Genomic DNA, 12,776 nt, shown 5'->3' on the forward strand with positions numbered 1-12,776 from the left:
GTGCCCTAAAATGGAAGTTCTTGTTTATTCCAGATTCTAGGTAGGGGTCTGATTGTTAGTAGTCATTCCCTGGATGGAAAGGGGATATGCCCACTTGCCACTAAATGGGATTGTGTGAAATTTGCTCTCTTGGTCTCCATCAACGGTGTTCCACTCCCAAACTGCCATGCCGAGAGTCTTTGGATTCTTCCTGTCTTTTATTGTTCTCTGCTCTTAAGCACATTTTGTTAGAAGGGCATGCCTTTGCTTAGGGAGATTGGGAATACCAATGCAGTGCAGAATAAAAATTTTTAAAATTAAAAAAAAGACTTTTAGCCAGGCTCGGTGACTCAGCCTGTAATCCCGTGCCTTGGGAGGCTGAGGTGAGTGGATTGACTGAGCACGCAGGTTCGAGACCCGCCTGGGCAACTTGGCGAGACCTCATCTTTACAATAAATCAAAAAATTAGCCGGGCGTGGTAGCGCGCGCCTGTAGTTCCAGCTACTTGGAAGGCCTGAGGCAGATGGATCGCCGGAGCCCAGCAGGTTGAGGCTGCGGTGGCCAGGAGCGGCCACTGCACTCTAGTCTGAGTGACAGAGTGAGACTCCAACTCAAAAAAAAAAAAGACTTTTAGTAACTTTTTCATAGCTTCATCTCTGTTTTGTTACCCCCAAAGAAGTGAAATCAAAGAAAATATGTTTGAGTTGTAATTCTCTATGAGAAATTTATTGCCATAATACATCTTATAATGATAAAATATTTTAATATTACCTTCTAGCAAATGGGGTTTTTTGACTAAAATGAATAAGTTTCAAAAATACTAAACATTAAAATAGATATTGTTGTTTACAAGTGTTGAAAACATCATGAGGATAAAAATTGCATCAGACAATTTATAGGAGGGTAATACTAAAATTTGAGAATTAAGATACTAGCCTTGTCTATATTATCTTTTACCCTTTACTAAGGATTAAGAGATACATGGACTTAGACTTTTAAAACATTTTACAGACAAAGTTTTGATTTTGAGGTTTGCAGCTTTCTATGTGCTAACATGAAAGTGATAATTTTTATTTAATAAATGGTTTTCTTCCTCTTTATTTTTCTCTGTAATTAGTTATTCTGTAGCAAGAAAGGACATTAAGGAAGTAGATATTCTCAGTGTACCGGAATCTGAGCTCTTCACTAGACCAGGTAAAATATCCATTATTTAACATATGACTCTCTGTAAAAAATAGCGGATAAAGCAAAATTGAATATTCTCTGGTGCCAACTTAACTGTTTAGAGTTGATATCAACTGGGAGTAATGTCTCACACCTATGATCTCAGCACTTTGGGAGGCTAAGGTGGGAGGATCACTTGAGGCCAGGATTTCAAGACCAGTCTAGACAACATAGTGAGACCCCATCTCTACAGAAAAAATTTCCTTAAACTTAACCAGGCATGGTACATACCTGTAGTCCTTGCTACTTGGGAGGCTGAAGCAGGAGGATCATTTGAGCCCAGGAGTTTGAGGCTGCAGTGAGCTATGATTGCACCACTGCACTCCAGCCTGGGAAACAGAACAAGACCCTATCTCTAAAAATAAATAAATAAGTAGAGTTGATGTCCACTCTTATTTGATGATTGGGTTTTTAAATGCCATGGTATGATATTTGGTTTGTAATTTTTAGATAGGCTTAACTTTTCATGTTTTACCATGAGGATTTCTCACATTAGTTCCTATAGTAATAACACACGTTTATATAACATTATAACTTATGAAATATGTCAAACTTACTATATCGTTTTGTAAGTGACAGCTGAATTCGAATTTAGATCTCCTGACTCTGAATGCCATGCCTTTTCTATCATTCGGTGCTGCTCATTCCATAGCAACTGCTGAAGTACAGTTTTACTCCTAGGGTTTCAGAAAGCAAGCATCTTCTTAAAAACTAGAATTGTTCCTGATAATTGGAAAATGGATATAAGTGAGATACTTGAGTCATCCAGTAGTGATGATGAAGAAGGCCCCGCTGAAGAAAACGATGAAGAGAAGGAAAAGGAGGCCAAAAAGGCAGAAGAAGAAGCGTAAGTATAATTTCATATTTATAACAAATAAATACATTTTAATACTCTCTAGTAAAAACAGTGCCTTCACATATTTTTTTCCTCCATTTAGATTATTCAATTCTGTCCATTTCTAGCATGACTTGATTTGGGAGTTGAGGAAGCTTTTTGGCTCATAGCATAGTATGTGAATTAAAACTGAATTTTGGTGAGTGAGAGGTTACAAAGAAGTATTTTTCAGGTTAACTAATCTATAAGTGCAAACTGGTTTTTGGGGGAGTCTTTTCCAAACCACCCTGGAGGAAAGAAGTGTAATGTTTAGGAATGTTATGTATTAACTCATTTAAGCTGTTACCATATGAAGTAACTGTTATTATCCTGCTTTACTTAAAGACGAGGAAAGTGAGGTTCAGAAAGGTTAAGTAACTTTTCCAAGGTGGCACAACTAAAATATGGAAAATAGGGATTTGAACCTAGGTGTGGCACGTCTTAACTTCAAAACCTCACCTCTTTCAGATATTTTGTAATATTTCACAAATAATTGGGGTAAAAAAATCCTATCCAAACCTAAAGAAAACTTTGTTTGTTAGTTTGATAAATCATAGAAAATATTTAGATTGTATTTTATAAGTACTAGTCATTTTCTTTGTAATATTGCCATATTATTTAAATATGCATACACTTGTGGGAAATCATCTGTGGAGTACTACAGGATTGTTTATGTGAATATTGTTGTTTGTTTATTCAGCAGTGTTTTGTCAAGTGTGATAAATTGTTCAGTATATTTTTGGTTGTTGTAGGGTAAAGAGACTTAGGGGCAAGACAAAGAGAATGAATTTACTGAAAAGGGGAACCTATTTGAGCATGAAAAATATTTGCCTGGAAAAATGTGAGATGCCTGTTTCCATTTTACATACACAGATATGAATTTATGAAATAAAATGAGTATACTTGTATGTGATGAAGGGCATACACTATTTCTTTCCTTTTACTTCCCCTGCAGTATTTGGTTTTTTTACACTCTGAAATCAGAATGGCGGTTCATACTTACAGGCTGCCTACAGAGTTGCCATAGTAACGTGCTGTTGGTTTTAAGTGAGCATGCTCGGAAAGACAGGAAGGTTTAGCAGAGGCTTGGCAGGTTGCCAATGGAGGTTTGCCAGATGCTTTGAAATGGGCTGTCTTTCTTTTCCTTTCATGTAATGTCTGATTTTTATGTGGAAGAGAATGTAAGTAGTGCTGTATAACCCTGCGGATGCTATGCCCTAAGAGGGAAAGCAAATATTTGCAAGTCAGACTGAAAAATGTCCAGACCCTATACTGATTAAGTAGAAGGGGAATCTAACCATTTTGCATTTGAAAGAAAATGCAGCATATAGGTAAGATTTGTGTGTGTGTGTGTGTGTGTGTGTGTGTGTGTGTGTGTGAGTGTGTGTGTGTATGTGTGTATTTAGTTACCATTTTGATTGCCAAAAATCAGGTTAAATAGGAATTTAAGGTATTGATGATGTGGCTGATATGGAAGGACTTATAACCAAGCGTAATTGTTTCTTGTAAAAAAAAAAAAGACAGTAGGAGTCTATTTTTAGAATATCAATGGATGAAGGCTATTTTTCTGAGACGTAAGATAGGTTTTGAAGTGAAAATGATAATGAGACAGTGTGGCAAAATTCAGGATTTAAAGTCTGGGTAGTAAATGTGATTCTTATATTTTATCTGTATTTATAATAGATTATATGTTTTCAGGGTAAATAGGCCACATTTTCAGGGTGTGAACTGTTGTAGTTTGTGGTTTAGTTTTTGTTTTTTCAATTAACATAAGGTAGATTCTTATGTTGCTCAGTATTGGAAAGAGATTGGTCTCTTTATTTTTGCTAATACTTTCAACTGCTGTCCCTTACAGAATGCATTTTTCCTACCCCCTGCCCTCTAAAATACCCTGAAATTTTAAACAAAGAGGTTTAAAAGAGCTTTGTAGAAAGTTATAGAGGGTTGCTATAAAATAGCAAATTATAAGTAGTGGTTGTATTACAATGATTAATTTCATAAATATTGTAATGTTTTATTCAACTGTAAGTAAACGTTAGGAAAAAAGAATGAGGAGCAGAAGCTAAGCTTTGTTACCTATTGTTTGCAGGTAATGGTAAAAAAAATTTTAAAAGGTAAAGATGCTTATAAGGATAGTATCTGCTTAAAATGTATTATTTAAATTATGAGCCAGTTAAAATTAAGTGAATCAGCATGCTCTACATCTGCTGAAAAATAACAGAAAATTATAGAATTTTGGACTAATTTATATGATTATTACTTTAAATTATTTTTCAGGTAGTCATTTTTATATCATATACTTTATTGAATTACTTGACATAAACTAATTTCTCTTTCTGTAACCATACAGGTAGATTTTCTTGAGTGAAATTGTGTTGCTTTAGAAAAATTCAGCTGCATTTCTTGCTCTTGGATTTAACATTTAGTTGCTGAATCATTCTAACTTGTCTTGAACTGTAATTTTTAAAAAAAATTAATGTACTGATAAACTGAAAAGCACTTTAATCTATACACAACAGGGGGGAAAAATTAGTATGGTATAAAATGAATAAAAATCTGATGATCCAGGGCCTACCTGGCTTAGTCATTCTGGGCCTTTACTATATAGGTGAGGCTAAACTGTTATATTACATGACAGATCATAGTCTTCCCAAAAATGTAATGATGCTGTGCTTTTAATGAAGATTCAGTGTTGCTTTATAATGATCAGAAAGATTTTTCATAACATTCCATAAGCCACTAAAATAATACTGTAGTCTGTCTTTTGGTGTTTGTAGTATAGCAAGCAAATTTTATGCAGTAGAATCATACAAGTGTTAGATACTTCTGCAGTGTTAATGAGCAATGGACATTGTTTTATATTTGATGCTTTGGGTATCCTAACATAGCTTTAATAAGGATATTTGAGGTTCTGTGACTTTACCATGTAGGAACAACTTCTTCACGTAATATTATTTTGAATTCCTAAACATTGGTACTTTAGGATTTGAATATAAGAAATATATCTCATGCTGTTACTGCATGAAGAATGACATGAGGATCTGACAGAAAGTAGGTTTTATCTATACTGACTTTAAATCTCAACTCATTGATAACATACATAAAAAACCCTGGAGAATATTTTTGTGGGTATTACTTAAACATTTTTTGTTAATAAAATTTTATATTAGAAAAGATATTACTGAATTTTAACCTTTGAAATGCATTGAAAAGTTCACGTAAACATAAGTTATGATATCAATTATTCATTTATTCCTGACTTGTATTTACTATGGATAAACATAGGAGAGTTTTCTAATGGTAAAATAAATGGATAGTTGTTTAGAAGACTGCATATCAAGGGGAAATGTGACTAGTCAGCTTTTCTAATCATTTTGGCTTGTTATAAGTAGGCTTATATGTTGGGCCCTTTCAAAAAAATCTCTTGTAATTTCAATTAGCAATGAAAATTAAAATTTAGTGAATTTTTATAAGAACTGCTTTTTTACTGTAGGAATATTGACACCCATTTCTCTAATCTTAGGAATTTTCTAGGGAACATTTACATTTATGCCTAAAATTATATTCCACTATTGTAAAGATCATAAGTACTTGAGTTTTTAATTCATGAGGACATACATGTTATTTTTGATGTTTAAATTGTGTTATTTGTGCTGGTTAATTTATGTCTTTTCATAGATTGATTGTCAAGGCATTTGTCACTGGTCATTCAAGATCACTTTGGTTATAAACTTGTAGTAAATGCTTGATAACTTAGGAAAACATGCTAAGTCAGTAAAACTTAAAGAACATTTTAAATATAATGTTACTATTTTAGGTATATGTAATAACTCTAGTTGCCAATGAAATATTTCTATGCAGATCCTAAAAAGCTAACCTTCAATGAATAGTTGAGACTTTAGCTTTCAATCAAATATAACAACTGAGTTGCTGAAGTCTTAAAGTTTAGTTTGTTATATAAGCAAACAAAAATGCCCTAATGTGTTTAGCAAACTCTTTCTTCATAGTGTTAGCATTAGACTGTAGCCCAACTAGGGTCATCTAATCAGATTAATGAGGATTGCACATTTGTACACAAAAATACAGCTACATTTTTATGTATTTCAAGAACTTCTCGTGTCTACATTTTATTTTATTTATTTCATTTTATTTTTTATTTATTTAGAGGCAGGATTCACTCTGTTGGCTAGACTGGAGTACAGTGGTGCTATTATAGCTCACCATAACCCCAAACTTTAGGGGTCAAGTGACCGTCCTGTCTCAGCCTCCTGAGTAGCTGAGACTACAGGTGCACACCGTCATGCCTGTCTACTTTTTTAAAACAATTTTTTCTAAAGACTGAGTCTCTTTATGTTTCTCAGGCTGATGTCAAACTCCCAGCCTTAAGCAGTCCTCCTGCCTCGGCCTTCCAAAGCTCTGGGATTAAGGAGTGCGCCACTGCACCCAGCCAATACATTTTATAGTTGTTATTGTAGAACTGTGATCATATGAAAAAGATGTCTAATACTAGAAACTTGGATTTGATAGCATCTAAACAACACTTTGATTATTAAAATCAAATAATAATACAGGCGCAGTGGCTCGTGCCTGTATCCCCAGCACTTTGGGTATCCAAGGTGGAAGGATTGCTTGAGCCCAGAAGTTCGTGACCAGCCTAGACAACATAGCAAGACCTTGTCTCTACTTTAAAAAAAATCACAAAATTAATCAGGCAGAGTGGCACGCCTATAGTCCCAGCTACTCAGGAGGCTGAGGTGGAAGGATCACTTGAGCCGAGGAGTTTGAGACTGCAGTGAACTGTGATTGTGCCACTGCACTCTAGCCTGGGTGGCGTAGTGAGACCCCAACTCAAAAAAAAAAGTTTACTTTTTCAAAACAGGAAAAACTACTAGGCACAGTTAACTCTGATGCAGTATAAAATAGTTGTGCAATAACTTTTTTTTTTGTGAGTTGGAGTCTTACTCTGTCGCTCATACTGGAGTGCAGTGGCACACTCCCGGCCACTACAGCCTCGACCTGCTGGGCTCCAGTGATCCTTCCGCCTCAGCCTTCCAAGTAGCTGGAACTACAGGCGCGCGCTACCATGCCCGACTAATTTTTTGATTTATTGTAGAGATAAGGTCTCGCCAAGTTGCCCAGGCAGGTCTCGAACCCGCGGGCTCAGGCAATGCATTCACCTCAGCCTCCCAAAGCGCGGGATTACAGGCTGAGCCACCAAGTCCGGCTTGTGCAATTATTTATTTTAGGTTGGCTATTCCTAAATCTGTTTCTGAAATTATAAAACAGTGTCTTACCGTGAATATATCATATCTTATGTATTTCCCAAAGTTTTCTGAGAGTGTACAACAGCAAGGAGTGGTACCACTCTACATTTTATAATTATTAAATTTCACTGGACCTTCAACACTGTTAGTTTCCAATTTCTGTAATAATTATTTCTTCTGTTAAACCAATGACCCTGTCCCCACTGCACTCCATCTTCAGAAAGAAATGGAGTTTCCCATGGGAACAAGTTCTAAATCCTGCCTGCCTGCTCTTGTTCCCTCAAGGCACAATTGAGAGTGTGCTGTCCTCCTGTGGAAGATGAGTCCCACAGTTGATGCCTTGGATCTCATTCCCTTCTTCATTTCAGGAAATCTCAAGCTATCAACTCTCTCTCTTTTCTTTCCACTATCTTTAACTTATTCCTTTCAGTTGTATCCTTCTTATCAGCTTTAAAAACATACTTAAGACCTCTCTCCCAGTCTTCTAACAAACCCCCCCAGTCCCTCCACCAGCCTTCTGATAATCTCTCTACTCTGCCCTCTATATTCTGTGTCCATTCTTCACCCTCATGACCAAATTGTTCAGAATTATGTACACTGCTCCCGATTTCCTGTTCACTCTTAATTCACTGCAGTGTTTCTTGTCCCCCAGAATGAAAACTACTTTACTGATGTCACTAGTGATTCCAATAAACTTCTGTACTAAATCCAACAAATTTTTGTCTTTATCTTATTTGACTGTTTAGGAACATTCAGTATCTCTGACATGTCTAACTTGTTAAAACACTTAACATCCACGAGATTACATTTTTTTCTGATTTACTTCCCAACTCATTATATATTGACTCCATGTCATTATGTGCATCAAAGATGTCTCTTCTTAGCTCAAACTACCAGTGAGGATTTCATCCTAACTTGTAAGTACTCAAATTCGGTATGTTCAAGACTACTCTGCTCTTTCCCCCAGACCTATCTTTTCTATAGTTATCTCTAATTCATTTTAATAGACACAGTGTCTACCCAATTGCCCAAACCTGATAAATGGAAGTCACCTTACACCAAATCTTCCAGTACCTTTGTTCATAGAGTTAATTGCTAGGATAATTGCATAGCCTACATTCATTTATTTATTCAGAAGCTATTTAACGAAAATTTTAATATGAGTCAGGCTCTATGTTGCTAACTAGTAGGTATGTAGTATTGCGGGGGGAAGGAAACAACAAAAACCCAGACGTCCTCTGTTGTCATAAACCTTACAATCTAAGGGAGGAGAGAAAGTTTTCTTAAAAGCCTATAAATATAGCCTTCTATAACCTCTCTAAATCTGTTTTCTCACTTATAAGAAACAGAAAAGATATTGGAAGATTTGCTTGTAAAGTCCTAGAAAGTTCACTTTGGGAGGAACCATAAGATAAGGTATCTAAATCACTTTTATTCTATCATCCACTATTTTTCCACAATATGGGATTTCTTACAGCTCCCCCGCTACCACTTAGATGTTGTTCAGAAGCTGTTGAATTGTTGGTTATATTACATTGAGTATCTCCTTTACATTGTCCATTCCCTTTATCAGTATTAACTATAATAGGGAGGATAAAATGAACATTTAAAAAACTCAGGAAGTAGATAAATGATAAACAATTGAGATTTTAAAAAATCAACAGATGTCTATGTAGGAACAAAGAGGGCTCTACTTGAATGAAAGTAGTATGGCTTACAAGTGTTCTGTGTATTTACCTTATTCAGTTCTGGTATTTAGCCCGCGGGTTTGAGACACGCCGGGGCAACTTGGCGAGACCTCATCTCTACAATAAATCAAAAATTAGCCGGGCGTGGTAGCGTACGCCTGTAGTTCCAGCTACTTGGAAGGCTGAGGTGGAAGGATTGCTGGAGCCCAGCAGGTCGCGGCTGCGGTGGCCATGAGCAGCCACTGCACTCCAGTCTGGGCGACAGAGTGAGAGACTCCAACTCAAAAAAAAAAAATCAATGAGGCTCTTCAATACATTTCAAACTTAAAATTCTGTACAAAAAAAAGTGTAAGCTGCAAATTTATGTCACCGCTTCCTTCTTGTTAGTCCTCTAGACCAGAGGTGTCTTCAGAGTTGCCCCTTCTGATGTTATTTCTTTCAGTGCTTTGCTTCCCAGAGGAGCTTTCAGGATACTTTCTTAACACCTTTCCTTCCTCATTAGGGATCTGCTTACTGTACAGGACTCCTCCTGCTGGCTCCAAGCTTAGCCCCCTTTTTGGAGGTGAGGGGGTGGAGGAAGCCAGACCTAGGGTTTATAAGAGCTGAGGTATGAGGAGGACTTGTGGTAGAGTTTCTAGATGGGGTGAGAAGGGAAGCCAGTGAAGAGAGCTAGAAGAGGTTACAGACAGCATCATGAAGGAGGAGTGAAGCTGTGTATGTCCAAAATGACAGTGTTTCACCAAAAGTTAGTATTTTTGGTATTGAGAAATAAGTGTGATGTACTGGAGAAAAAAAAAAAAGCCAGGGAATAGAAAGACTTCTACAAGATTCCCATAGAAGTCTTGAAAGCTGAGATACCCATCAACAAAGTGTGTACTGTCTACATACCATACCAATATAGGGAAACTGCAAAGATCAAGTTTAGTGACACCCACTCTCAAAAATGTCAGGTTTTGTGACTCCAATCTGTTATATGCCGAGAAACTAGCCCAGTCGACTCATTAGACCTGTGTTGAGGTTACATGGATCTGAGGGGTTTCGTGTAAAATGCATCTTCTTTTATTGACAATTTTATTTTGACAATTTGGACACTTTCTGTAACCTTCTTACTGTGTATTGGAGAGTAGAATTGCTAGCTAAGAAAGTTAATAGCTCAGCAAAAATAAGGTATGAACTTATTTAAAAAACAAAAAATTGTATTTGTCTTCTGTTCCAATAAAATGGTAGGAAGTCCATTCTTCACTAGAATGTGTGCCATTTCTGAGTGCATAATCATCCATTTTTAGGTTAATGTATTTGGGAAAAGGCTAAGGTGAATGCTTGCAACTCATTGTGCCACAGCTACCTGTGTCTTGAGGAGCCATTCTTTTTCTTCTCTCTTTTCTCTGACTCCTTTTACATTTATATTAATTATCATTAATGTTAGCCTTCAAACTCAATGAGTGTGAGAAACCCTCGTCACAATTTATTTGCACTGATGTCATTTTCATTCACGTGATTGTCTAAACTAAATGCCAGTCATTCCAAAAGCACTGTCTAATGAGCTAAAGTAAAGTAAAAGTAGCATAAATGCCAATCATTCATGATAAAATTGTGAGTAAAATAGCATGTCCCTAACTTCAGAGAACTTACTGAGCACTTAAACATTTTGGCACTTTGAGGACTATAAATGGAGTAAGACTTAAGGAAAAAAAAAAATCTCAGCATTAACTCTTAGCCCTCACACCCTGTTTCTCCCTCCCTGTCTCCTTCCCTTCCTCCCCACCCCCTTTTCTCCTTTGGGGGAGGGATGTTCTTTCTATCCCAGGTGGCAGGACTAATGCAAGCATTCATTCTTTTCCTTATGGACTATTGTAATAGCTCCTTCCGTCCATCAGACTCTGTCTTGACTGAAAAACTTTTAAAAAATGCCTATCTGATCTAATTCTTCTTCAGCTCTCTCAAACCTCACATCTAGCCACAGTATCAAGTTCTGATTCTTTAGTATATACAGAGTCTTTTTTTTTTTAAACCAGGGTCTCATTCTGTTACCCTGGCTGGAGTGGTGCAATGGCATGTTCATGCTCATAGCTCACCGCAGCCTTGACCTCCTGGGACCAGGCAATTTTTCTGCCTCAACCTCCCAAGTAGCTGGGAGCACAGATACTCATACCACACCCAGCTAATTTTTTTATTTTTTGTAGAGATGAAGTCTCACTGTTGCCTAGGCTAGTCTCAAACTCCTGGGCTCCTGCAGTCCTCCTGCTTCAGCCTCCCAAAGTTCTGGGATTACAGGCATGAACCACCATGCACAGCCACAAAGTCCTTTCCTAATCCCAGCATGCCTTTACCTCTGCAGTTTATGCTGTTTGCTCTAGCTCCAGGGCTGTAACATTCTGAAACTTTCTCTAATATTACCACCACCGCTCTGTCTCCAGAAGAACTATTCATTCGCTCACTTTTTCCTGATCCTTTTATAATTTACACTTCTTACATTGTATTGTATTGGCTTACTTTACCTTTTTACAACCTCTGTCAGACTCTAAGCAGCAAAAATAGAAGGTGCCATGTGTTCTCATGTTAATCCACAGTGCTTTTGCACAATCCCTGACTTGTAACCATCAATAAATGTTTGCACTTAATTTGAAGACATAGTGCGCTAAATCAGAAAATTCACAGCCGGGCTCAGTGGCTCAGCCTGTAATCCCAGCACTTTGGGAGGCTGAGGTGAGTGGATTGCCTGAGCTCACGGGTTCGTGACCCGCCTGGGCAACTTGGTGAGACCTCATCTCTACAATAAATCAAATATCAGCCAGGTGTGGTAGCGCGCACCTGTAGTTCTAGCTACTTGGAAGGCTGAGGCCAAAGGATCGCTGGAGCCCAGCAGGTTGAGGCTGCGGTGGCCGGAAGCGGCCACTGCACTCCAGTCTGGGTGACAGAGTGAGACTCCAACTCAAAAAAAAAAAAGAAAGAAAATTCACAATCTAGTAGTGTAAATAGAAACACAGCTATCTGTAATACTAGGTAGTATATACTGATGCTAACTAAAATTGGAAATTTCTTGAAATTATAATTATGTCTGTGTCTCCTTTGTATTCTTAACTCCCTTTCTTTCTTTCTGGTATTTTATTGGGTGCATAGTTACTCTGTACAGCTCACAGCTTGACTAAATGAAAGGAAGGCTCCTCAGTGCAGTTTAATGGACCCTCTGCCTCCCATTCTTACAACCCCTTCCTACTCTAAAACCTTGAGAGATGCAACAGCCCCTGGCTTGACCAGAAAAGAGATGCTGTTGAATTCCTTATTCATTTATGTATCATTTTTATACTGATAACTGCACCAAAACTTACAATTCTTTGGCCATGGTTACTCATGAAACCTAAAACACGGTTGGTCATCTACTCACTTTTAAATAAACCAATTTTTATCAATATATATATATATATTTTTTTCTTTCTTTCTTTCTTTTCTTCTCTTTTTATTTGGAGTCTCACTTAGTTGCCCAGGCTGGAGTGCAATGGCACACTCACGGCCACCACAGCCTCAACCGGCTGGTCTCAGGTGATCCTTCCTCCTCAGCCTTCCAAGTAGCTGGAACTACAGGCAAGTGCCACTATGCCTGGCTAATTTTTTGATTTATTGTAAGAGACGAGTTTTTGCCAACTTACCCAGGCTGGTCTTGAACCCCTAGGCTCAGGCAGTCCTCTCACCTTGCCTTCACAAAGCACTAGGATTACAGGCTTGAGCCACCTGGCTATGTTCTTTTTT

The 12,776-nt window shown here is 37.5% G+C and overlaps 1 protein-coding gene across 1 annotated transcript in view; it reads left to right on the forward strand.

Annotated features, from left to right (window-relative positions):
• The window catches only part of ARID4A (AT-rich interaction domain 4A), a 77,366-nt gene that overhangs the window by 27,214 nt on the left and 37,376 nt on the right, over positions 1-12,776 (forward strand). Inside the window, 2 exon segments of the mRNA XM_008056686.2 lie at positions 1,097-1,173; positions 1,885-2,054. Coding sequence (XP_008054877.1) covers positions 1,097-1,173; positions 1,885-2,054 — 247 coding nt within the window.

This window comes from Carlito syrichta, unplaced genomic scaffold (genome assembly GCF_000164805.1).
Source record: "Carlito syrichta isolate Samal-C Ts95f unplaced genomic scaffold, Tarsius_syrichta-2.0.1 Scaffold302449, whole genome shotgun sequence".
Taxonomy (NCBI): Eukaryota; Metazoa; Chordata; class Mammalia; order Primates; family Tarsiidae; genus Carlito; species Carlito syrichta.